The sequence below is a fragment of the Erythrolamprus reginae genome, chromosome 2 (genome assembly GCF_031021105.1).
Source record: "Erythrolamprus reginae isolate rEryReg1 chromosome 2, rEryReg1.hap1, whole genome shotgun sequence".
Classification (NCBI taxonomy): Eukaryota; Metazoa; Chordata; class Lepidosauria; order Squamata; family Dipsadidae; genus Erythrolamprus; species Erythrolamprus reginae.
The window spans coordinates 183,551,450-183,578,676 of record NC_091951.1 but is presented as its reverse complement, the minus strand read 5'-3'; the positions used below and the strand labels follow the sequence as shown (position 1 = coordinate 183,578,676).

The 27,227-nt window shown below is 38.9% G+C and overlaps 2 protein-coding genes across 8 annotated transcripts in view; both read right to left on the bottom strand.

Annotated features, from left to right (window-relative positions):
• Positions 1-66: 66 nt before the first annotated feature.
• On the bottom strand, positions 67-18,497 carry SMAGP (small cell adhesion glycoprotein). Of its 6 annotated transcripts, none has more exons than XM_070740712.1 (6): positions 18,295-18,497; positions 17,949-18,058; positions 10,380-10,504; positions 7,923-8,021; positions 2,036-2,199; positions 67-305 (listed from the first exon to the last, which is right to left on the bottom strand). In XM_070740712.1, exons 5-6 carry the CDS (start codon positions 2,109-2,111, stop codon positions 130-132), a joined length of 252 nt encoding a protein of 83 aa, XP_070596813.1. In that variant the 5' UTR covers positions 2,112-2,199; positions 7,923-8,021; positions 10,380-10,504; positions 17,949-18,058; positions 18,295-18,497; the 3' UTR covers positions 67-129. The 6 variants fall into 6 exon arrangements, with proteins under 6 accessions (XP_070596813.1, XP_070596809.1, XP_070596812.1 ...); XM_070740708.1 differs by having other exon boundaries at positions 2,036-2,113; positions 18,295-18,494; XM_070740711.1 differs by lacking the exon at positions 17,949-18,058.
• Positions 18,498-18,938: 441 nt separating this feature from the next.
• Positions 18,939-27,227, bottom strand: part of BIN2 (bridging integrator 2) — a 51,494-nt gene continuing 43,205 nt past the window's right edge. For both annotated transcript variants that reach the window (XM_070740704.1, XM_070740705.1), the window contains 2 exons: positions 25,940-26,035; positions 18,939-21,055 (listed from right to left, as the gene is read on the bottom strand). In XM_070740704.1, the coding sequence (XP_070596805.1) occupies positions 20,945-21,055; positions 25,940-26,035 (207 nt within the window). In that variant the 3' untranslated portion in view covers positions 18,939-20,944. The remainder of the gene's footprint in view (positions 21,056-25,939; positions 26,036-27,227) is intronic.

Sequence of the window (27,227 nt, the reverse complement as noted above, 5' to 3'; positions counted from 1 at the left end):
GAGTTCCCCAAGTATATAAACAACAGTTACTAATACAGCTTTAATTCCTTGAGTAAAAGAATGACAAACCTAAAACTTTTGTTTATTTAAGTTAGCACGGTCTAAAACATGGCAGCAGTCCAGTATCTTCTATATGAAGTACTCTTCTTTTTCACGTTTATAGGGGAAGTCTTCCATTTGGACTGATCCTTCTGGATCTGCTTCAGGTTGTTCATAAGTGTGATAGTTGCCTTTATTCTTGTACAGGTAAATAACGATTATCACAACGACTGAAAGGAGAGTGAGAAAAACCACGGCGATCACAGCTTGAAACAAAATGGAGAAAAGAAACTATTTAGAGCAGATCGTTTTTGAGCAGATCTAACAGACCAAACAATTGTTAGTCTATCTCAGTGTTTCCCAACCTTGGCAACTTGAAGCATTCGCTGGCTGGGGAATTCTGGGAGTTGAAGTCCAAATATCTTCAAGTTGCCAAGATTGGGAAACACTGGTCTATCTTACCTGCTTGTTTGTCTTTAGGACAGACCCCATTCCTTTCCCTTTACCATTTTATCTACCCTTGTATTTGTTGCCAGAAAGGTAACATTTGAAAGCAAAAATGTAGAGCTCATTTAGGGGAGCTAAGGTTAATAGTGGTTAGACTATAGCAATCTGGACCCCCCCAAACCTTTTAGGCTGAGTGCCTTTCTACCTATGCCTCTAAATGGTAGAAAAAGATTAAAAGAACTGAAGCAAAACAGCACTGAGCAATGAGGAATTTATGGAGGGAGGAACTTAGAGCCCATTTCTTACATTTTATTTGTAATTCAAAGTAATTGAAGTTTATGCTCAAGAGTGTAAATAAAACATCGACATTAGACCGGTCTTTCTCAAGCTCAGAAACTTTAAGCTATGTGAACTTTAACTTCCAGAATTACCCCTGCTTTAATATATATATGCAAGATTTTAGACAACATGTCTAAATCAAGTCAAAATCCTGAACATGTCTTGTGATCTGCCTTGACCTTCCACTGAAGGAGTGGACACACAGCGAATGGATCTCATCAACAATCTTGTTTTTATGTTCTTGCTCCAACATCTCCTTTGCCTACTAAGTCCTGTCAAGTCATTTTCTTCTTTCACTTATCAGATTTATTTATGGAAAGGTTATATAGTTTCCGTAACAATACACATGCTGAAATTGACAGTCTGGAAGAGTCTGGCCCTCGTTAAGAATGACAGCCCCGATCAATTAACAAGAGACTTAACTTCCTATCCTTTCATGGGATGATAACCTGGTTCCTTCAGAGGTTATATGGAGAGCAGTAGAAGAGGCTTCTAATGTGACTGTCCCCTGAATGAATTCTCTGCCCAGAGCTGTATGTCTGATCCTCTACAAGCAGGCAGTATAGATACTTTAAATACAATAATTCACCTTGAAAACAGTGTTGGTCAAAGTTTCAGCACTAAGGTAAAGAAGAGAGGGCTTTCGCATAATAGCTCCCTGTATTAGATGAGTGATTTTGTTCCCCTCTAGAACTGTTTGAGCATTTCTTTTGAGTCAAAATAGGCAAATTGTACACAAGAGGCAGGTGCCTGTCTTTGAACAAAGAAGTCGGATGATTAAGGGGGGGGAAGCATTGGGATAAGGATGGAAATGGCCATTGCTCCTAGGATCATTACCTCCAAAAGCACTACCAAAAAGGAACGACATATCACCTTGCATTTCAGGAAATAAAATGTGCTAAGTGAGTAGTCTTAGCTAAACTCAAGAGGTAAGCAAGGCCAGTATCACACTCTTGTCCTAGGATGCCCAAAAGTCTACATGCTATGCATGAATATCCTAAACAATATTAATATAGTGCAGCCATTAGCTGAAAAACAAAAAAACCCTGCCCTTGTGTCAAAGATACAGGTCTGATCTGGTATTACCCTATACACAGGATATGCTTTTACCACCTGCCCTCTATGCTGCTGGCTTTACCATTAGTGTTTTGGGGCTATGTTGGAATCTACTCCATAGTTAGCTCTGGAAAGAAAATGGCTTATACAGTACCTCCTATAACAGCCATATTGGCATCCTCTTGGGACGTAGGCGTGTTCATCTTCTTCATGAACGGGCTGGTCAGCATCCCTTCATGGATGAAAAGAGGGAGACGTCAATATAGCCGCAGGCGGTGCGCTTGATTTGAACTGAGAAGTCCAGATTCAAATTCCTTGCTGTCATGAAAATGGAAGAGGAATGACCTCGCAACGCTCCCCTGCCCACACACACACACATACCTACCTTCAGGCTAACCTACTTCCCAGAAGTATATTGACAAGAAGTGAAGGAAGGTGAAATTATTTCCTTGTAGAAGGAATGAGAATACGTACAGTATGCTAATCCATATACTACATCTTCCAGAATGAAATGTTGAGGCATAATATGCAGCAACAATTACAAAGCGAGAGCTTACAATGATTATTTACTTATTCATTTATTTATTGGATTTATATGCCGCCCTTCTCCGAAGACTCAGGGTGGCTTACAACATATAAAAAATAACAATAAAATACAATACATCCAATTAATTAAAACTAAATAAACTATAAAATCGATAACTATATTAAAAATCAATCATACCCATTCAAACAACAACTTATATAACATTTGTCAGCCAGGGGGCTAGGGTCTAATCGCCCCAAGCCTGGCGGCATAAATGAGTCTTAAGACTCTTCCGGAAGGCGAGGAGGGTGGGGGCAGTGTGAATCTCCAGGGGGAGCTGATTCCAGAGGGCTGGGGCCCCCACAGAGAAGGCTGTTCCCTTAGCTCCTGCCAAACGACATTGTCTAGTTGATGGGACCTGGAGAAGGCCGATTAGAGACAAGTAGCGTACTTTTGGTGAAATAATAGGCCAAACGGCATGGGGAAGTGCCATTGAACCTGCTGGAAGAGTTGCTTAATAAAAGCCTTCAGCCTTTGGCTCCAGTTACAAAGCAGAAACAGGTCTGTTCTGTAGTGTTTTAGGGCTTAGGTAATCAGGCTTACTCAGTGAATATCTAATAATGTACAACAGTGGAAGTGCCAGCAGGAACAAATGTTCTGCCAGCAGCTCATTTCTAAAGATTTCTAAGACTTGCCAGCTATTTGGGAGCCAAACTCTTTACAAGAATGTATGACATCGAGGGATCTTATCATAAGGGCCTTTCAGCCAGACCAATGTTTTCCAGGCTGCAGATAATAGCAATAGGACTCAGATTTATATACCGCTTCACAGCCCTCTCTAAGCAGTTTACAGAATCAGTCTATTGGCCCCAATAATCTGGCTCATCATTTTACTAACCTCGGAGGGATGGAAGGCTGAGTCAACCTTGAGTCTGGTGAGATTCAAACTGCCAAACTGCTGGCAGACGGTGATCAGCAGAAGTAGCCTGCAGTACTGCACTCTAACCACTGTGCTACCAGGGCTCTAACAACCTATTCCCTCCAAACTGGCCAAATCCTAGGCATCCAACCATATTCACACCTCACCCTTTCCTCTGCTGCAACATTGAATTATATTCGTGAAACATTAATTCATACCCTCTCCATCCTATCAAAATCATCACAAGGCACAAACGTAAACATTGTGGATGACAGCAGCTGATCTAATGTCTAATTAGCTAAAATGGATGTGTGGAATTTTGCTTTTTGATCCTGTCCCTTGCAAAGCTTCCTTTCTAGGCTATTCAACATTTTCACCTGGTCAGAAATGGACATCTGTTTAACAATACCCAATGTTTTAGACTATGTATGTACAACATGCTATGGTAGCATTTGTTTTAACCTTTATTTTTTTTTAAACTGGAACTTAAATGGTGAAATTTATATCCACTTTAAGCTGTAACCCATAGTTTATACATCAAACTGCCCAGAGTTAAAACAATGCAAACAAGGAAACCTCAGTTTGACTAAGTCTCTCTTGGAAACAGCCTTAGTTTGGCATCACATGCCAAACAACAGTGGAGATTGGTTTTATCTTAGCATGTTGGGTGAATCTGTTTAATTGAATCTGTTTATTTGTCATATATTCAGTAAACAATATCCATGACAACAATGGTTCAGCATGATGTGAAAGCCTAGGTTGTTTAAGAAACATTTATTTCCAAATATAGTATAAAGGTTTTTTTCTCTCTGAACTTTTTCTGAGCTTTTTCCGAAACATTACAATTATTGCAAACATGCTATGACATTACAGCCAGTTTATCCAGTAATTGTTCGGCAAAAGTAAAATCGGAGTCGGGGATGAAGCAAAAAGTGTGGGTAGGTGGGTGGGTGGAAGCAGAATGAATAGATGTGTTCCTATTTATTTATTTATCCGTTTTTTTAATGCCTCCCTTCTCCTTAGACTCAGGGTGGCTTATAACATGTTAGCAATAGCACTTTTTAACAGAGCCAGCAAATTGCCTCCACAATCTGGGTCCTCATTTTACCCACCTCTGAAGGATGGAAGGCTGAGTCAACCTTGAGCCGGTGATGAGACTTGAACCGCTGACCTGCAAATCTAGCAGTCAGCTTTAGTGGCCTGCAGTACTGCACTCTACCCACTGCGTCACCTCGGCTCTATGCATGTTCCTATGCATGCATCTCTCTCTCTCTCTCCCCCCTTCTCTCTCTCTCTCTCTCTTTTTCTTTGATTACTGAACTGCTCAATTCTCTCAAAGAGAGGACTTCTTATCAGCAATAATAATAATAATAACAACAATAATAATAATAATAATAATAATAATAATAATAATAATAATAATAATTTATTGGATTTGTATGCCGCCCCTCTCCGCAGACTCGGGGCGGCTAACAACAATAATAAACACAACATGTACAATCCAATAATAAACACAACTAAAAAACCCTATTATAAAACCAAACATACACACAAACATACCATGCATAACTTGTAATGCCTAGGGGGAAGAGCTATCTCAACTCCCCCATGCCTGGCGGTATAAATGAGTCTTGAGTAGTTTACGAAAGACAGGGAGGGTGGGGGCAGTTCTAATCTCTGGGGGGAGTTGGTTCCAGAGGGCTGGGGCCGCCACAGAGAAGGCTCTTCCCCTGGGGCCCGCCAAACGACATTGTTTAGTCGACGGGACCCAGAGAAGGCCAACTCTGTGGGACCTTATCGGTCGCTGGGATTCGTGCGGTAGCAGGCGGTTCCGGTGGTAATCTGGTCCATTGCCATGTAGGGCAAAGAAGGAAATTACACTAGAAATAGAAATGATAACTTTTGTCTGCCTTTCAAGTAACTTTTGGATGCTGAATTATGCAGTGACATTTATTGCAAATTGTTATAGCTACTCACCAAAGAAGGAATAGTGGGATGGCTACTATCTTAAAACCATGTACTGCTTTCAACATGGATGGTGCCAGAACTGAACGGAGAACGACATTCTACTATTGTTTCAGGAATACTATTTGCGTGGTTGCAGTGCACAAAGAAATGAAAAACTGATGTACTGGATAGCTATAGATCAGTGTTTCTCAACCTTGGCAGTTTGAAGATGTGTGGACTTCAACTCCCAGAATTCCCCAGCCAGCAACGCTGGAGTTGAAGTCCACACATCTTCAAACTGCCAAGGTTGAGAAACACTGCTATAGATTCTTCCCGTGGAATAATTGTCTTATATAAATCAGCATTGAATCAGTGACCAGATTTGCACACTGCAGTAAGTCAATGTTTCTCAACCTTAACACGTATGGATTTCAACTCCCAGAACTGAATGAATTGAAGTCCAGGCATCTTTAAATCAATCAGACTGAGAAGCTCTGGACTAAGCCATTATCTGATTTACTTGTCTTCCTTTTTGACCTGTTCTAACAGAAGCGGTGATTTGCAAACTAGCCTTTTTATGAACATAACCTATTTTGGCTCAGTCAGGAAACCATGATTAAAAATCATGGCTCCATGCGGGGTGATAATCTAATAATTTATGCATGAATGAAGTCTAGTGGGAACAGAGGAAAAACCAACAGTAAATATAGAGTATGATGAGTCCTCCCTTCCCGTGGCTGTTTTAGCAGCAAAGAAACACTGCTTCCTTATGTTTTCAAAGACAAAAGAGGAAGAAAATTGACCGAAACCAAGCATTTCTATAAATATTTTTACACATAGAAACTTCTACATTCTGATCATTCAGGCAAGAGGCTGGGCTCTCAATTTACACTAAACAATAATGTAGTTTCCTTCATCTGGGCGTCTAGTAGAAGTCATGGTTGTAACAAAACTGTGAATTAAACCATTTGGCAAATGTTATAAATTGCATACTGGCAGCATTTTGTATACTGCAAAATATCCAGTGAATGTAATTTGTGACGTTTAGGTGCTGATATCCTGATGCAATATTGTTGCCTTCCCCCTGGCTCATATATCCACAAATATGCATCAAATTCATATAGCTTGTATATGCCATAGGTGGTCTATTATCTTGTCATTTATAATTGATAAATTTGAGAAATACTGCAGATCCAAATATACCGTTCTCTTTAAATACTTTAGAATTCACTTTTCTGAATTCAGATTCTGAGAATGCCAGAAAGCCAACATAGCAACATACACCCACATAGACAAAAACTGGGGCCTTTGGTTACTGCATTGAGAATGTTTGTGGAGAAAACAGTGGCATACTTTCCTTGTGGAGCAAAGATTTGGGACTTAAGCAAATTTAGGTGAATTGAAAAAAACTGCAGCATATATTTATAGGATAAATCTTAGCTCTCTCTGCCTACGCAACAGCAGCTCTCATTCCTGAAAAAGGATTTCCATTCCAAATTTTGGTAATTATTTGCTCAGTAGGATTAACAGGGCTCAAATTCAAAGGTTTGCCATTGGAATTGGGTTTTTTAAGTTATGGGCAGGCAGACTTATGCTTTCTGATTGTGGCCTCTGTTTATCATAAAGGGACATAACGCTAACCTTCCAATATTTCATCAGATTTTTTATCTGCATATCTTCAGAAGTCTTAGGGTATTGAATTCCAACTCCAGGGAAATGTTTGTTTAGCCATTGGTTAGAAGTATGTTGGTAAGTACCCCAACCAAGAAAATCAGTATCTTGTTCTCTTACAGTCTGCAATATTGATATTAGTAAATCGCATAACTTTATTTGCAGTTGCAAATTTAAAAAAAATCAGAGGACTATGTTGCTTAACTTGCAAATGGTGAAGTCAACTGTTTTTGATTTGCAAGTACTGTATTATTTTATCTAATTATAAAAATCTCTCAACACACACAAAATCTAATGGAATGGAACCAAGATTTGTAGCTTGCAGTTACTGTATGTATTATAGTATGGTGTAGTCAACAAACAATGTTTAAACTCAACTATGGGTATATGTGGGCCCAATTAGAAGGAAGATGTTTCCAAGTGTATCGGTGGTTATTGAAATGGATGTCCATGTGCCGCCTCTATGTTGGTTGAGGCAGGCAGGATTCCCTTGAGTATCATTTGTTGGGGGTCAAGAGAAAGGGGGGGGGTTTGCCTTCTCTTTCTGCTCAAGATCCCCATGTACAATTGGGACACAGAATGCTGGACTCGAGGGGCTTTGGCCTGATTCAGAATGGCTCTTCTTATGTTCTTATGTCCTAAGTATGTTCTCCTTTGTTTCTCTATAGCCACCTCCACCTCATGATTTAACAGTGAAAGAAGATAACTAGCTTCTCCCCTACTACCATAATCTGTTAAAAAGTGGCTAAATGTGTTAGATATTGTACATATACTTTTAAATCCTATCCATGTGTTCTCAAGTATGAAATATACTGAGTCGCTGAAATGAGGGTACCAGGGGAAAAATAATTTTCCACATCCATCATTTTGTGAGTAAACTTATTCTCCAACCTACATCCTAAACACATTAAAACAGCACGTTTCCTTTCCCTAAAAATATTTTTATTTTCTCATCTCCTTATTCCTGAGTACACTTACCTGTGGCCGGTGACGTTGTTGAAATAGCTGCCATGGCATCACCCTTCTTCGATAAGTTGTTTTAACTTTTAAAATTGTAAAAAAAAAAAAAAAATGAAGCTGAGGAAACCAAAAGAAAGAAAACCCAAAGATAATGCTGTAATCCAGATAATGGCTATGAACAGAAATGTATCATCATTACTGCTGATCACAGTGTGCAAGATGCTATTATAACCTTTCATTCTTTCTTTCTCTTTCTGTCTCTCTCTCTCTTTCTCATCTCTTCCTCCTCCCCCTCCTCTTAAATATCAATTACAGACTGGTAACTTCAGAAACGCTGCTTGCATTTCTAAACAAGCTTACTAAAAAGTACACCCCATGGACTTTATTAGCTCCAACAGGTCAACCCTGCAGGTTTTTTTGAAACATTTTTCTTGCCAGTTCCTTTCTTATGTTGCAGGGAAGCTGACTGTCTCAAAGTCACCCAGCTGGCTTCTATGCCTAAGGCAGGACTAGAGCTGTTAAGTAATAGCAACTGAATTTCTAAAGAGGCTTACTAAGGAGCACACCCTGAGGAGCACACCCCAAGGAGCATACTACTCATTAAAATTTTAAACAATTATTAGCCGTGCAATTTTTTTCTGTGACTTTGACAGGTCACAGACAAAAAGGGAGGAAGGAGAGTACCGCTTAAAAGCATGCACCAGCAATTCTGAGTAGGGACTATAAGCAAATAAACAGTCTACGAAGTTCTTTTAAAACTGGCAAGTTATCAGAGCAACCAGAAATACCGTAATTATGTCTCTGACTGCTGCATCTGGTTCTGACTGAAGCTTTTAAATTATTCTCAATAGTAGTCTGGCATGTAAATACATTTAGAGCATGGGCAATAGAACAAAGAACCCGAAGGGCTGATTATCACAAAGAGTTAATAAAGAATGGAAGAAGCAGCATTTCTAAAACAAAAAAATGAAAATCAAATGTATTAACATGAACAGACTCACAGATCACAAGGAAGAATTATGTGAGAGATCAGTGGTATAAAAAGAAATGGGATCCGGTACAGTAGAAAAATGAAGAGACAGGAAAGTTCTGAGATAAGGCCAGGAACACCACAACAAGAAGTTTTAGGTAAAGGTTAAAAGGTGAAAGCTAGGAGAAAAGATCAGGATAGATGGCAAAAAGTAGAATGATAAGGATGAAAAATAATCCGGCATCTGTTCCAAGAATTCTGCAATAGGAGGAAAGAAGGGCCCGATCTATTTCCAGACTTAACATTCAGAATGGGTCACTGGGTTAGGTCACCCGTATATTCAATAGGGAAAAGGGAACTAAGTACAAGTGAGGATGTCATCCTTTCAAAGGTAAGTGCTTTTTTTAGATACAGCGAAAAGGTAAAGGGCAAGGTTTCCCCTGCAAGTTGGGTCCAACTCTAGGGGGCAGCCCTTATCTCTGTTTCCTAACCTAGAAAGCCACCATTGTCTGAAGACAATTCACTGATTGTGTGGCCAGCAGGACTATACACTGAAATCACAAGGAACACTGTTACCTTCCCAATGATTTCCATTTATCTACTTGCATTTGCATGCTTTCTAACAGCTAGGTTAGCAGGAACTGGGGCAGGAAAAGGCGCTCATTCTACCATATGGTACTTGGTCTCAAACTACCAAACTTTTGGTTGACAAGCTGCATGGCTTAACCCAGCAGACCCCAAACCTGGCAACTTTAAGACTTGTGGACTTCAACTCCCAGAATTGCTGGCTGGAGAATTCTGGGAGTTGAAGTCCACAAGTCTTAAAGTTGCGAAGTTTGAAGACCTCCGGCTTAACTGCTTGGCCAGTGGTATGCTTGTATGCTTGTATGTATGAGAGGTTTTTTAAATTGGGGTTTTTTAGATTGTTTTTAATATTAGATTTGTTACATTGTCTTTTTATATTGTTGTTAGCCACCCCGAGTCTTCGGAGAGGGGCGGCATACAAATCTAATAAATAATAATAAATAAAATAATAATAAATAATAATATATTTTCTTGGAAAAAATAAAGGACCAACCCCCCAAAGGACCCACTGAATATTTTTGGGGGGGATGAGGAAACTTCAAATCTGGAGACAGATCTAAGATCACGTGGACTGACCGTGACTGGGTTCATCCTAGACATTTAGCCATGTTACCCATTTAGCCCACTGTTTGAGCTCATGCCCAACCTATGCAATAAACTTCATAGGCTGGATTGAACGGGTTAAACCATGCATGTTGTGCAAAAGCAAGCACTGCCCTAGTTAAAGCAGGCTGTGTGAACCCAGCCTATAATAAATAACCCAGGGAGGACGCAGAAATATGAAAGACACTGTCTAGTCCTAACCCTTTCTGTAGGCCTCTGCAGGGCTCTTTTGGTTCAATGGTGGCAGGATCCGATTTGGTGCGAAGTGGAGGCAGAGAAGAGCAGGCAGAACCGTAGGAGAAAGAAGCCTCACTTACCTCCTGGTCCTTGTTTCCTCCTATCTCCAAAATCTCAGAACTGCAGAGAGACCCTGTCAAGCCCCATCCAAGGCCTAGATTAGCCAGACAAATGCACACCAGAAGCCACACCTTCTGGTCTGGGCCTAGGCGAAAGGAGGGCAGGAAGTTAGGCACATAAAGATTGGAAAAACTGATCATCAGCCTGCTGCTGCAAAGCCATAAGAAACAAACTGTGCTTGGTTTGTCATGAAAATAACACGACCACAAGACTTCATTGCGAGTACCGATCTTGTAATAGAATCACAGGGAAGCTTGAAAGGGGAACTAGCTTGAAACGGCCCCCTTTCAAAAGCATGTAAAATGGAATCTGGAACGGCAAGATTAGCTTCCCTCCATTAATCATTTCTCCATGTTAATTATCATTTCCACATTTTAAATGTTCAAAGGGCATTCCCAAATGTGAGTCTGAAAACTCATCACTTTTTAAAAATTGTATATTAGAGTGTGTGTGTGTGTGCACGCACGCGAGTTGTACTCTTTCCTGTTGGACATTTTATCCAGCACCAGTAACCACAATGAACCCAGAAATAGTTTGTGATGCTACTTAATGGTCCTTTTGGCATGGAAGACCATTTGTTTTTATTTTCTGAGATATTTTAAGTGCAGCTTAAACAATGCTATGCTGTAAGAAATAAGTAGCCATATGCCTTCTAATGCTTCATTTAAGTATTACTTAATGTAATTACTTTAAATGCTTCATTTTGCTTACCTTTTAGTTGTTTTATTCATTTTGTGAAACACCATGAGAATACGATCAAGGGATGATTTAAATATACTAATATGATAATAAATTAATACAACCACAAGTTACTTTGATGAGAAGAAAGGTTCAAAAGAATACATGAAGCCATTCTCAGAATTTCTGTAGTGCCAAGAGACAAAGTCATCTCCATATAAAAATGCATGCAGGTTTAATTATGCCATTGCTGACTGTAACTAAAGAAAGCCACAAGGCAGCCACTTATTCTGTGGCTTGGATCAGGATTTAAAGCGATTAACTGGCTATTAATAATAATTGGCTATTAACACCACTGCTCCGTTTACTCCTCAGGTTGGTAAAATTTGTCATCCTTTTTTATCTAAAAAATTATATGGAAATTCTTCATCACCTCTGAGATCGGGCCCTATGAAGGGAATGACATAGAGAGATGTAGGACATGAAACCTTGGGAAATAAACAACAATGCATTAATGTCCAGTGAACAATTAAATCTTAAAATGGAATGATGGGTTAAGTATTAATAAATAGAAAACCAAAGCGAATTGGTCTATAATATTTTACAAGTTACATGTAAGGCATATAATCAAGTTTTTTCATGTTGTGCAGAGAAAATTTATTTTGGGGTACAGAAATCTCATTTTAGAACTGATGTCACCCTTTCACCCTCACATTATGATCAAGAAATGATGGCTAATCCCAAATTTTGAGTGCAAGGAGTTTTTGGGATTCTTTTAACTTCTGAAAGTGCTGCAGTCATGAATGAAAGTAATGAGCTGTTCTTGGATTGACAGCTAATGCCATCATAGTATCTGAATTTACCAGTGCATATTATGTTCATTCAAACTTCAGGCCCTTCCAAAATCAGGACATTGCTAGTTGCTTTTTACATGCATGATTAATGCATGATATACTTAAGTTATACTATCACAAATGCAAACCCCATCACCTAGTAAGAAATTATACTCTGGTCTGAGAAAAAACATTGTGCAAATTTAAATTGGTTATTCATTTTTGATTATTAGGATATTTGACCAGTGATGCCCTTAATATTCCTCAAAACAATTTTCATTGATGTAGTTTTAAGATGTAGAATCGTGCAACTGGACAACATGTAAATGCATAACAATAATACACAAAATACAACAGAACACAATACAAACTTGGAGGTCACGACCTTGTAGATTTCAAGGAACTTGCAGTACCTTGGAGTACTGACCTAAGTGCCAGAGCCCATTGTAACAACATTGCCAAAAAGGCACTAAGAGTTGTTAATCTAATTTTCTTTTCTGGCAATATTACACTGGTAATCAGAGCATACAAAACATTTGCTACACCAATTCTTGAATACAGTCTGGAACCTGCAGTGCATATTGGATATCAATACAATCAAGAGAGTCCAGAAATATTTCATAAGAAGAGTCCTCCATTCCTCTGCTCGCAACAGAATACCTTATTCCACCAGAATTGACATTTTGGGCTTAGATAGCCTAGAACTTTGTCGCCTTCGATCTGACCTAAATGTAGTTCATGAAATCATCTACAACAATGTTCTATCTGTGAATCATTTCTTCAGCTTCAACTGCAACAATACACAAGCACACAATCGATTGAAACTTAATGTAAACCACTCCAAACTCCCCAAACCCCAAAAACTTTAACCTTAGACTATCTATAGTCAACCTCACCCTATTCCTAAGAGGTCTGTAAGAGGCGTGCGTAAGCACACAAAAGCACACATAAGTGCCTATCATCCCTGTCCTACTGTCCTATTGCCTATTTTACCTGTACCTACTTGCTGTTTATGTTTATACCAATATCTACTATCTTGTACATGTTTGACAAAATAAAATAAAATAAAATGTTTTGAAAAGCAGGCTAACGTATGGTTGTTACTGAAATGGAATGCTGGGTTATAGGTCATCTGGATGAGTTGTTGGGTGATGCCAATACAATGGATACTTAATAAAGAACAAACTGCAAAATGTAAATGTGTGGGGATTGTGAAAGTAGAGATGGTTTTAGGGACAGGAAAAAAAAGTCAGAATGAATGGTCATTGTAAGTAGATATTGGTACATTTCTTGTCATTTTTGGCATACTGTTTCTTTCTTCTTTTCCGCATAAAGCTGCTTATCAGGGGTAGGTTTCTCCCAGTTCAGACTGGTTCATTTGAACTAGTAGCAACCGGCTGGTGATGTCACAATGACATCACCAAACCGGATCTGTTGGTGCTGGTCCGTCGGCCCTGCCATCTTTTTATTTTTTTTTATTTTTTTTTTAAAGTAATATTTATTTATTTTTCTTTCTTAATGTGTGCAGAAGCCGGGTTCCGGCACTGGGCATGTGGCCATAATCTTTTTTTTTTTTTGCTTAATCCCCCCCCCCTGATTTTTTGTTACTGTGTCGTATGGAAGCGAACCAGCAACGAGATAAGTTGGAACCCACCCCTCCTGTTTACCTCATAAAGTAATGGGTAGGTATATTTAATTTGGACATACAAAAACAAAAGTGTTTTCTATGACATCAAGTCACTCCTAGGTAAATTTGCATGTCTTTTGAGGAATTAGAGACACTTTTGTACTGATCTATTGGATTTCAGACTGTCTGGTAAAAATAAAAAGTCACAAACTCAGGAAGCTCAAACTGCCCAAGGACCTGCTTATACAGTTCTACAGAGGAATCATTTTGTGTGTCATCTGCACCTCTGTAAGTGTCTGCTTTGGTTCTGCAACCCAACAAGACAGAGGATAATCAGAACTGCAGAAAAAACAATTGCTGCCAACCTGCCTTTCATTGAGGACCTGTATACTGCACGAGTCAAAAAGAGGGCCATGAAAATATTCACTGACCCCTCGCATTCTGGACACAAATTGTTTCAACTCCTACTCTCAAAACATCGCTATAGAGCACTGCACACCAAGACAACTAGACACAAGAACAGTTTTTTCCAAAATGCCATCACTCTGCTAAACAAATAATTCCCTCAACACTATCAAACTATTTATTAAGTCTGCACTACTATTACTGCTATTTTTTTCTCATCATTCCTATCACCCATTTCCTCCCACTTATAACTGTATGACTGTAACTTGTTGCTTGTATCCTTAAGATTTGTATTAATATTGATTGTTTCCTGATCGCTTATTTGACCCCTATGACAATCATTAAACGTTGTATCTCAGGATTCTTGACAAATGTATATTTTCCTTTGTATACACTGAGAGCATATACACCAAAGACAAATTCCTTGTATGTCCAATCATAAGGTACAACACTTAATGATAATCCGGGTACAAATAAGCAATCAAATCATGTTAGGAACCAGTCAATTATAAGGATATAAGAAACCTTATATCCTTATAAATTATAAGTCCACGGAGTCCACGGAGAGGGGCGGCATACAAATCCAATCCAATCCAATCAATCAATCAATCAATTAATCAATCAATCAAATAAGGATATAAGCAACAAAGTTACAGCCATGCAGTCATAAGTGGGAGGAGATGGATGATAGGAACAATGAGAAAACTAATAGTAATGCAGCCTTAGTGAATAGTTTGACAGTGGTGAGGGAATTGTTTAGTAGAGTGATGGCGTTCAGGAAAAAAACCTGTTCTTGTGTCTAGTTGCTTATAGCATCATATTGAGGGTAGGAGTTTCAACAGTTTGTTTCCAGGATGTGAGGGATCTGTAGATATTTTCACTCTGTTTCACTCGTGCAGTATACAGATCCTCAATGGAAGGCAGGTTGGTAACAATGGGCGGGGTTTTTGGAGTTGTTATCTACACTAGATCAGTGATGGTGAACCTTTTTCAGCTCGTGTGCCAAAAGTTTGCCCGTGCACCTGATAGTGTGCACAGGGGTGCCCACACTCATAATGCAATGCCCTCCCCCCACATATGCACACAATCCCCTGCCCTCCCCGCCCCACATGTGCACAGACCTCATTGAAGCTGCCCTACTACTTATCTTCAATGGAGCTGGCCTCTACTACTTAAACTTTCAGATAGTTGCAACCAGGCCTCCTATACAAAGGCTTTCCTGAAGGCCTCTGTAGCTGATAACAGAGCTCCAGATTGATCTGGAGCTCTGTTATCAGCTACATAAGTCTTCAGGAAAGACTTGCAGGCTGCAGAAGAAATGGACTGAGGTGTGGGAGGCTGGGCTGCAACTGTGCAGAGCAGAAGGAGTTCCTGAAGACCTCTGACAGCTAAAAGAAGGCTGGGGGTGAGCACAGAAGGGAACTTCTGGTTGGGCTGTTTTTCGGTGTCCCCAGGCTTCAGGAGGCTTTCTTGAAGCCTGGCGAGAGTGAAAATGGTAGAAAAGAAGGCTGAAAATCAGCTGGCCAGTGCACACATACTGACATAGGGCAATTCCTCACGTGCCCTCAGATATGGCTCTGCGTGCCACCTGTGGCATGTGTGCCATAGTTTCGCCATCACTGCACTAGATTAACATGAGGTGTCTACTGTTAATTGGAAATTCTAACTTACCCACCAAGCAGCTTCTCAAATGCCAACAGGAAAAGAAAATAAGGACACATAGCACCTCTTTGTGTCAACAGCACTGTTTACCCATGTGGATTTGTCTGTTTCAAAGTACTCATTATGGTCTACGGACTTAATTCTTTCTGAGCTCCTTCCAGACAAATGGCTCCTACCATGACTTCATCTCACAACTAGTGTATTCCCTCTTTTGTTCTTTCACACATTATAAATGAAAGATGACCACTTTTTGTATTTGTGGAATTTCGTTATCCAAGTAGAGTCATTTTGGAATAAAAGCCTTCTCTGAAGCATCATAGGTTAACAAAAAATAATCTTCATCCATCTAAACACTTCAGTCATTACTTTTGAGATTTATATTCCACCCTTTATTCAGAAATTCCAAGTTGCATGCAAAGCACTCCCACATTTTAAGACCTTTAGGTCACTGACACGTTATGTGGTAATACTAGTTAGGAGGAAAAGTTAGGAGGAAAAGTAACAGAGTTTTCTGAATTATGGGAATCTCTTTGTATGGTTTTGTTTTTATAGCTTTGGTCCAAGACCTTCAAGAAAGCTTTTTAAAGCTGGTCTTTCCCTCATCTGTATCTTTTTCAAAACTTCAAGCCTGATTTGAATTATTGAATTCCAATGATGAGGATGATTTTGTTATATGCTCATTTCCAAATGTTATTTTTGAACTACTGAATGAACCCAATTTCTATATAGACAAATAGTACAATTAATGAAGAAAAATTTGAGCAGCATTATTTGGCTCATTCAATAAATCACTGATACCAGTACTGTATATGCAAATCACATATATTCATTGGAATGTTTTCCATTTTGGGGAGGACCAATTATGGTTGTTTCAACACGTTTTTTTGGGGGGGAAACCAACTAATCATATATATGTTTGGAAAAAAACAGGAAACTATTAGCAAACATTAATTGCAGTGTTGAAATTGCTCCTTATCTATTGCTCTCTTGCAGATGTAGAACCCAAAGTAAGATTCTACATTTAGGCAAGAAAAACAAAATGCACAGGTATCGTATATGTGCTATCTTGCTCAACAGTAGTAACTGTGAAGGGGATCTTGGAGTCCTAGTGGACAACCATTTAAATATCAGCCAGCAGTGTGCAGCATCTGCCAAAAAAGCCAACACAGTTCTAGGCTGCATCAACAGAGGGATAGAATCAAGATCATGTGAAGTGTTAATACCACTTTATAAGGCCTTGGTAAGGCCACACTTGGAATACCGCATTCAGTTTTGGTCACCACAAAATAAAAAGGATGTTGAGACTCTAGAAAGGGTGCAGAGAAGAGCAATGAAGCTGATTAGGGGACTGGAGGCTAAAACCTACTTATATTTCAGCTAAACATCTTATCAAGGGGCTGGTTGTGTAGACGAGCAGATTTGCTCATTGGCTCCTTCTTAATTTTGTGAATATAGCTAGGAACATTGCACCCTTTACCACTGTGTGTCATGGCTATATCAATTAATTACAACTAACTAATAAATTGACTGTGTGTCTCCTTTCCTCTCCAAAGTGCTTCTCTTCTTATTCCTCTTCCTTTGTTTCCAATTGTTGTTTCACAACATAGTTTTTCAAGAAAGGAATTGAAAAATATATACAGGTATGTTGGAATGGATACGAAGACAATGCTGCAGTTGCATTTTAGAAAATTATACATAAATAGTACAATTAGTAGCCATATGGCTACTAGTAAGAAGGAGTGCAGGGATTCAGTTCTGCAGATTCAATGCTGCAAACTTGAGAACAAAAATAAAAGTTTTTCCTGGATCCATGATATATATGTTGCAAGCCGCCCCGAGTCCTCGGAGAGGTGTAGCATAAAAATCCAATTACCGCTAATAAATAAATAAAATAAATAACTAAATAAATATCATATGCTTGCATAATTGATCGGTACTCTTTTATGACTCAACTGAAGGGATTGATCTAAAATGACCCATGTAAATTAAGTGAGATGCATATTAAAAATATCCTCCCACACCTAGGTTGTTTTAAAGCAAAAGTGAAATCAGTTCCATAGAATGAAACTTCTTAGTGATTCTTCCAAATGCCTGACTTCCTATTTATGTTTCTCATTAATTCATGAGATAAGAATGATCCACACTGCTGGATGCCAGATTTGGAAAGTATGCAAATTATAAATATTGAATTTGGTAGCAAAGGACTCAAACACTTGTTTTGTTTTTATATTCCTCTATTGCTGCCTCACCATATTAAGAAGCGATTAGAACAAAAGGAAAAAAAAGTTTTGCATCAAGGACATCACTTAATGTTTTATCTCTACCGGTTTCAAAGCTTTTTGTTCATCTCCTTTTCATCAAAAGTATATGCCAACATTCAAGAAATTTAAGTGGCTGGTCCTTATGGAAATCTCAGTAAAAAAAACACCACCACCTGCAGACGAGAAAAATATTGGGGAAAGTAGATAACCAGCACACTGTACAAAATTAGTGGTGCATGTATTTGACATTCCTGTTACTGTGCTTAGAGAGCATGCTCGGGAGCAGCACTAGCTCCATTTATATGTAAACATATTGCTCAAAGCATTTACAGATGTAGAAATAATTTTATTTTCTATTTTATTTTTCAATTAATCCTGAGGTTAAATTGGTTCCCTGATCAGTTCTTACCTGATTGAAGCAATCCTGGTGGGTGGGAAAATAATATCGTCTTGACAAATCTGTTGAATTTCTTCCCCGGCTTCCCCTAGCATGGATATTTCTTCTCTACTTTCTTCCTGTAGCTGCTTCCTAGCTTTCTGGTGAGTAGGCTAAGGCGTTCCCCTGCCCATCTCACCTTTCCAGTTTCACTACGTTGATAATAAATAGCTGAATCATCAGAATCCTTATTCCTTAACTCTTTGTAATACCGACGAGAGAGGCAAGGGCTCATAATGTACCGTGTCACTTACTAATAAGGCAGGACAGTTTGGTTCAGTAGGAGGCACTTCGTTCAAAGCTGCAGAGGGTGCCAAAATTAAAGATTGGGGTGGAGGATGGAAAATTCCTGCAAGCCAGTAGAGTTTATGTAGCTCCAAACCACCCCTCTCCCCCCCATGAAGGTATCTAATTTGTAGTCAGCAGAACATACAAAGTAGTGAGCTGCTAATGTTTTGGGGACCATTGAGCAGCTCAGCACACAAACACACAAATGCTTCTGAATAAACTCTAGATGAGATCAATTTTCTCCAAATTAGCTTCTCCTCAAATCATCAAAGCAATTACACCTCCAAAGATATAACCGAGCACTGCGTTGAAGGAATCAGATGCACGTGTTTGAATTTGAAATGCAGACATATTTTATTATGCATCAGGCAAAAAAGAATTAAGTTTGTATTAACTACTACAGTTACAGAATTCAGTGGTGGGATTCAGCCAGTTCTCTCTGGATTGCGCAAACCGGTAGCGGTGACTGTGGGAGGCTCCGCCTACCCGCCCTGAAGTAACACAGGGGCGCTGCGCATGCGTAGAGGTCTGTGGACATATATGAGCAGGGGCGCACACACTTACATTTGCAAACCGGTAGGGAAGGTAAGTAGAAACCCACCTCTAGTACAGATATACAGTAATTCCTCGCTACTTCGCGGTTCATCTTTTGCGGATTCACTACTTCACGGGTTTTCAATTTTCCATTGAAAATTTTAAATCCATTAAAAATTCATAAAATTCTTCTACAGTACTCCTGTACTCTGTTAAAGAAACTGGTAGGATATCACATGTAGTTCCAGCTGAGAAACATTATGGAATGAGTGTTTAATGCAAAGGGTGGGTTTTAAAAGTCCAAATACTCGTTAAATACATTAAAAAATATCTTTCCTCTACTTCACGGAAATTCATTTTCCCCGGGTGGTCTTGGAACACATCCCCTGCGAAAAATGAGGGATTACTGTATTTATAACACCTCTCAAAAGGTATCCAAGTGATCAAGCTGGAGGAGATCAAGTTGGAGGAGACAGATTGATCAAGGATTACCATCCTTAATCTTAATAAAATGCTTCAAGCAAGCAACAGATGAGAGCTGCATGGCCCCAAAACCAGACATTTCTAGTTAAAACTATGGTCTAAAACAGGGTCCCCGGTCCGTGGACTGGCACCAGGCCATAGCATGGCAAAAAATGGCCTGCGCAAACAGGCAAAGCCCCATCTGTGGGCTGCAGGCAGCAAACGAAACCACACACCCCTCCTGTCCACAGAAAAACCTCTTTCCATAGAACCAATCCCTGGTATCCAAAAGATTGGGGTGGGGGGGATCTGGTCTAAAATAGGAGAAAACAGAAGCAATGTGCTTGACAACATGACAAAATGGATGATGTTGGAAAATCAGGGAAGAGTTCAGAAGCAGCTGAGCATGGAAGGTAGTTCTAGGATTCAAAAGGATTTTATAATCCTTGGGTGGCATTGAATTATGGCTATGGGCATGTGCACATGTGCAATATCACTCGTGTGTGCGTATTCAACACCAGAGGGGGAAAAGGTTCACCATCACTGCTCTATTATATTCTGCAATGGCATAATTACATGGTTCCCCATAAATGGGAGAAAAGTCCTATTACATGTTGGGAAAGGTTTCTCCCCCTTATATACAGTATATATTTTCTCTCACCAATATGTTCAATATATGAACTTCAGTGTGTGATTTTCCTATCCAAAGTGATGATCATCTGATCAGTGCAAAGCTTTCTTAAGTATTGTATTTCCTCTCTCTCATCCTTACAGAATAGAAGTTAATCGTCTTTCTTACTTTTCCCATTCTCCGAATAACCATTTAACTTATTCTAGAAAAGCACGATTGAACTGCAATGATTAATCTTATTATTTTTTTAGCAATTGAACGCAATGAAATTGCAACTAGCTTAAATGGAGGGCTTTTCTGAAGAGTTGGGGTGGGTAAATGGTCCAGAAACCCTAATCGTATTCTGCAAAATAGGCTTATCAGCTATTCTATAATAGGAGTCTTTATGGTGATGTTCCATTTTAGAAAAGTACCTCTGGGGCAGAGTCCTCAGAAGGACAAATTTCTTTCAAAGATTACCAGTTTCTGACTTATAATACCATAGATGGAACTCAAAGTATTCAAAGGTTCATATATCATAAATATTGCCACCTGCATGATATTATACTGATGTGAGGCAGCTGGCCTGGAGGAAAAACATGATTCAATAATTATAGAAAACTAGATTTTGGAAAATGCATCTCTTTCTTTCTTTCTTTCTTTCTTTCTTTCTTTCTTTCTTTCTTTCTTTCTTTCTTCCTCCCTTCCTTCATTTTGTTGCTTTTGAGCTTATTTCAGAGGGACGGATCTGATGAGGATCTGTGGGAAAATGCCTTTCTGTAGCATATCTCGATTTTCCTTCCAGTCGCTTTCTTTTATTCCCATCCAAAATCCTTTTTCCTAAGAAAAAGCAAGCAAGTAAACAAAAAGCACACTCCTGCTCGTTTTAATTTAGAAATTTGGAAAGGCGACTCGAATATTTAGGCATAGAAAATAAGTCTTCAAAGATGCTAAATGTAGGGCATTACAAGTAATAGACATCGTTAGGCTAACAGTGCAATGTTTATAAGGATTGATTAGTCCCTGCAGTTTTCTTAGCAACATTTGGAAGTGGCTTTGCTCTTGTCTCCTTCCAAGGGCTGAGAGAGAGGTACTGGCCCAAAATCATTTGGCAGCCTTTCTATCTATGGTGGGAGTATAATTCACAGTCTCCCAGTTTCTAGCCTGGTGCTATACATACATACATACATACATACATACATACATACATACATACATACATACATAGTACATACATACATACATACATACATACATACATACATACATACATACATTATTGTCATTATATGTATATGTACACAACATAACCATACAACAAAATTCATATGACACCTAAAGACCAGTACCAACACACATAGAAACATAGAAACATAGAAGACTGACGGCAGAAAAAGACCTCATGATCCATCTAGTCTGCCCTTATACTATTTTTTGTATTTTATCTTAGGATGGATCTATGTTTATCCCAGGCATGTTTAAATTCAGTTACAGTACTGTAGATTTATCAACCACCTCTGCTGGAAGTTTGTTCCAAGGATCTACTACTCTTTCAGTAAAATAATATTTTCTCATGTTGCTTTTGATCTTTCCCCCAACTAACTTCAGATTGTGTCCCCTTGTTCTTGTGTTCACTTTCCTATTAAAAACACTTCCCTCCTGGACCTTATTTAACCCTTTGACATATTTAAATGTTTCGATCATGTCCTCCCTTTTCCTTCTGTCCTCCAGACTATACAGATCCCAAAAACCATGTCCCACCCTGAGCCACCCAAACATTTTCACAACAGATCAAGTAATAACAGACCAACAGTTCACTGATGGTGACCCTTTAGTTCAGGTACATAATTCAGGTAGTCCTCAACTAAAATTGAGCCCAATGTTTATGTTGCTAAGTGAGAAATGGGTTAAGTGAGTTTTGCCCCATTTTAAAATCTTTGTTGCCACATTTGTTAAGCGAATCACTGCAGTAGTTAAATTTGTAACCTGGATGTTAAATGAATCTGGTTTCCCCACGGACTTTGCTTCTCAGAAGGTTGCATTGTCCCCGGGGAAATGCAATCGGTCATAAATCTGAGTCAGTTGTCGAGCATCCGAATGTAAAGCACATGACCACGGGGAGGTTGCAATAGTCCTAAGTGTGAAAAATGGGGCGTGCATAAGCGCACCACTGTGCCTACAGTCCCTGTCCTATTGTCTTCTTTTGTTACTTTTTATCATTACTTATCTAATGTTTTATTTGTACAAATTATCACCCTATAATTGTTTGACTAAATAGATAGATAGATAGATAGATAGATAGATAGATAGATAGATAGATAAATAAATAAAGTCATTTTTTTCCAGTGCCGTTGTAACTTTTAATGGTCACTAAGCGAACTGTTGTAAATGGAGGACTACCTGTAGCTACTTTTATAGGGGGAAATACCTGCTCAGTGTTGTTTCTGCTAAAGAGAGAGTTAATGATTAATGGAGGGCTATGGCCGTATCAGACACAAACCTGCAAAGAGAGAAGTAAATAGACCTAACGTATAATAGCAACAGCTATAGCAGCTCTGTACTCTCCCTAAAGAGCATGGCATTTTCAGCAAGAACATTTGCAGAACAGGTGACTCCAAATTACAACCTTATTTTTTGTCAAATGGATGTCCTGCTTTGCAAGGAAGAGAAGGCCCAAAGTTGAAGAAGGCAATGTATACATCACACCATACTATGCAGAGTTCAAGTCTGGACCAAGAAGTCACCTCCTTAAAGGGTTCTTCCTTTAATCCCCTTTCATTTTTAATGGGGGCAATTGGGACCTTGTTTAAACCTAGTTAATGGCCTTTTAGGCTTCCTCCTGTGAATAGTTCACTTTCTGAATACAGTAATAAGAATTATATGTCAGGGGAGGGGGGGAAGGCATCAGGATTTTAGAGATGCTTAGGTGGGGCATGGCCAAAAAATGGTTGGGAACCACTGCTTTAATCTCTCTTCTGCAGTCTACAATAGTGGCTGCCGCCCTGAACTGTTCTAGTTCAGGTGTTTCAGACTCAAAATTACCATGAATATGCATGAGGACTAGTTCATTAGCCCAAAGGCCATGATGACTCTGAAACTTTTTTTAACCTTAATATAAAAGTCCCTGATGAGTTACTGGCAAGTCGTATTACTACTAAACATATACTTATATATTAAACATGCTTTATTTATTTATTTTTATCTGTTATTTTATAGCTGGCCCCAGTTTTTACTTTGCTTTTGTTACAGGGTTGATGCACATTGTATTTTTTCAATATCATATATTCCCTGTGGATATTTATTATATATTATATATTTTCTAAAATAATTTGGAATTTTGTTTATGTCCATTGTTAAGAATGAATGCCACCCCATTTGTAGATCATATCCTTCTAGAGTGAGCAGTCGTTTATTTCGAAGAGTTATCCAATCCCTGGTTTTAGTTAGAATAGTTGCTTGATAATATAAGAAAAAATTGGGGAGGCCGAAGCCGCCTCTAGATCTGTGGTCTAAAAAAAAGATATTATATCTTTTCAATTCGCTGGGTGATATAATCTAGGGATCTGCCCTTCAGAGAACTGCCCAACTGGTTTTCTTTTTTCTCTCTCTTGTTGCTGAGCAGAGGGATCTGGCTTTATTTTGCTGTTTCCCTCATTGACTTTCCCTTCTCTTTTCTCTGTATGCCAACCACAACAGGACAGAGACTTTCTTTCTTAGCAGAAAGAATCTAGCTTGTGCGCACACTCCTCCCTGCTGCTTGTTAGGCAGAGAGACCATAATATAGGGTGAACAGATTTGGTGTTTTAATAAAGAAGAAATATATTTAATTATTCATATATTGACTGTAGCTAGAATTATATATGCACAAAACTGGAAAATGAATAGAATGCCAACAGAAAGAGAGATGTTAAGGAAAATTATGGACTGTGCTGAAATGAATAGACTTACTTTGAGAATTAAATACAGATAAAACATATATGAATAAAAACACAACATCAATACCTAACAGCAGTGAAGGGCCACCAAAAGTTTTACTACCACACTATGGGTGTAGCTTATGCAGGACGTCTTGCATTTTCTTTCAACATCTTTCAGATCAAATTGGGTCCTCTGGGGTGGAGCTCCATTTTTGCTACCCCACTGCATCCCCCCCCCACATCCGGGCAGTAGCCCACCCCTGCCTAACAGTAGGCGTATATAAAATCTTATCTAGTAAAAAAAATATTAACACAGCATCTTAAATTTCTATCTTTATTTAACCTATCATAACTTCATCACTCCAACAATTGAACTAATTGACAAATAATAACACTAATTTTATATCTAAAATAGTATAAATCTTACAACTACTTTAAATCTGTGTTACATAATTATCCAATACTGCCGCCATTTCTCTTTTTGTCATCCAGGTTCCTACCATCCAATTTCTAATTCTTTTACATCACGTTCAAAATATTTATCTATTTTAACTATTTTTAATTTTAATCCATTCATAAAAAATTTCCCAAATTTTATAATATTCTGAACACGGTGGGGTAGCAAAAATGGAGCTCCAACCCAGAGCACCGAATTTGCTCTGAAAGATGTTGAAAGAACATGCAGGGCGTCCTGCATAAGCTACACCCATAGTGTGGTAGTAAAACTTTTGGTGGCCCTTCACTGCTGACTGGCTCAGGAATTCTGGGAGCTGAAGTCCACAAGTCATAGAAGAGCCAATTTTGCCCACCCATAAGGTGGGTGAAGAAACCAATGTCCTATTATAGGTCAGGATTATTTTTATTGTAACAGCTTATAGTAATAGACTCTAGATATGTGTCTCCTGAGATGTTCTTCTCAAGTGTTTGTTTTGACCTGGGCTCAAGTCCCTCTTATCTGACTGTTGCCTTGGTAGCACTCTTCCTCCTGTCCTTTGAGGTCATTGTCTGTGCCTTCTACGGGTGAGAATGCCCATAGAATAGAGCTGTTTTGTATATGAAGCCTATGGGCATCACCTCTCTGGCAGTGCCTAGAAAGCATTGTTGTAAGCGGCAGGAAATTCCATAGAGGGTTGCATGTGACCCAAGGACCATGAATTTCAAGTAGTCATTCATTGCTTTCAAGAACTATGTAGTTAAGTCTGCCAGCCTTTAATTAAAAGGGGGGAAAATCTAATTCACCAGCTACACCAAGAAGGTGTAGCTGGCCTGGTGGATTAGACAGGAAGCTGTCAGTATCTGTTAGACAGAAGTTACATCCAGGCTGAATGTGGGCATAGTAGATTATGATGCAACTTGGGCAGAACTTGGTGGAAGAGCTGATAATGTGTTTACTATCTTTATAGACCATAATAGTGTTTACTATTCAGAATTTACTGTAGTTTCACCAACCTGGCAGAAAAAAAAAAAGTTATAAATGTTATGTTAGGTCTGCAAGATCCTAATTCCAAATCTTCATTTGGCTTGGAAAGTCACTGGATGTTTTTGGGCCAGGGACTAATTTCCATCATACTCAAAATGATCATAAGGACTGGGAAGGAATGGGGAACATTACAGCAGATAAATATCATAAATGTGCCTATCAACCCCACATAGGAGGTTGCAGAGGGATTTGGCCACGCTAGCTGGATCTTCTGGGAACTGTAGTTCAGTATGACATAGGAGAACTAAGGGACGCCCATCTCTAAATTATAGCCCTTTTGCTGAATGCATTTGAAATGGTCATGCCAAGTAAGTCCTCAGATGTTACCTCTGCTTGACTGTCTGATATCACAAGTATGATATCCCCGTCTCCAAACTGAAGATGACTGTCATCTTCTGAAGCATGAGCTTGAGTTGCTTGAGCCTGGAACATAAAATGTGAAAATAATAAAACAGAGCCGCACAGAATGGGCACCTCAGCTCTTCATCTATTATTATTATTATTATTATTATTATTATTATTATTATTATTATTGTTGTTGTTGTTGCTGTTGTTGTTGTTGTTGTTATTATTATCATCATCATTATTATCATTATTATTATTACTACTATTATTACTATTATTATTATTATTATTACTATTATTATTATTAATTAGATTTGTATGCTGCCCTTCTCCAAAGGCTCGGGGCAGCTCACAGGATACAAAAACAACACAACGCCAAATCTAATTAATTAAAAATTGTTACTAAAATCCCATATACAAATCAGTCAGTAAGGGGCGTACATAAGTGCACCAGAGTGCCTATGGTCCCCTGTCCTATAGTCTCTCCTATATCTCCTATATCTTCTCTTCTATCTCTTCTATCTCTTCTATCTTTTCTGCTGTTCTCCCTAGTTATATTTTACTCCTATATTTTCTCTTCTATACTCTCTTTGATACATTCTACTCGTATATATCCTCTATAACTTTTATTGTGTTTTATTTATTTATTTATTTATTTATTAATTAATTATTTAGATTTGTATGCCGCCCCTCTCCGCAGACTCGGGGTGGCTCACAACAAAGTGAAACAATTTACAACAAATCTAAATTACAGTTTAAAAATATTTTAAAAACCCCATTTTCTAAACAAACATACATACAGACATACCATTCATAAATTGTATATGCCCGGGGGAGATGTCTCAGTTCCCCCATGCCTGACGACAAAGGTGGGTCTTAAGGAGCTTACGAAAGGCAAGGAGAGTAGGGGCAGTTCTAATCTCCGTGGGGAGTTGGTTCCAGAGGGTCGGACAAAACAAATAAATAAAAATAAATTCATTCACAACCATACATTACATATCATAAACAGGGGAAGGGGGCTTGATCTAATTGTCCCATGCCTGGTGACATAAATGAGTTTTGAGGCTCTTGCCAAAGGCGAAGAGGGTGGGGGCAGTGCGAATCTCTGGAGGAAGCTGATTCCAGAGGGCCGGGGCCGCCACAGAGAAGGCTCTTCCCCTGGGCCCCGCCAGACAACATTGTCTAGCTGACGAGACCTGGAGAAGGCCAACTCTGTGAGACCTAACCAGTTGCTGGGATTCATGTGGCAAAAGGCAGTCCCGTAAGAAAT

Bases quoted from the DNA above. Each gene is read 5' to 3' on its own strand.
- SMAGP (XM_070740709.1), bottom strand. From the start codon at position 7,956: ATGGCAGCTATTTCAACAACGTCACCGGCCACAG. The intron at 2,114-7,922 runs GTAAGTGTACTC...TCATCCATGAAG, and splicing joins AACAACGTCACCGGCCACAG to GGATGCTGACCAGCCCGTTC. The intron at 306-2,035 runs GTACTGTATAAG...TTTTGTTTCAAG, and splicing joins CAATATGGCTGTTATAGGAG to CTGTGATCGCCGTGGTTTTT.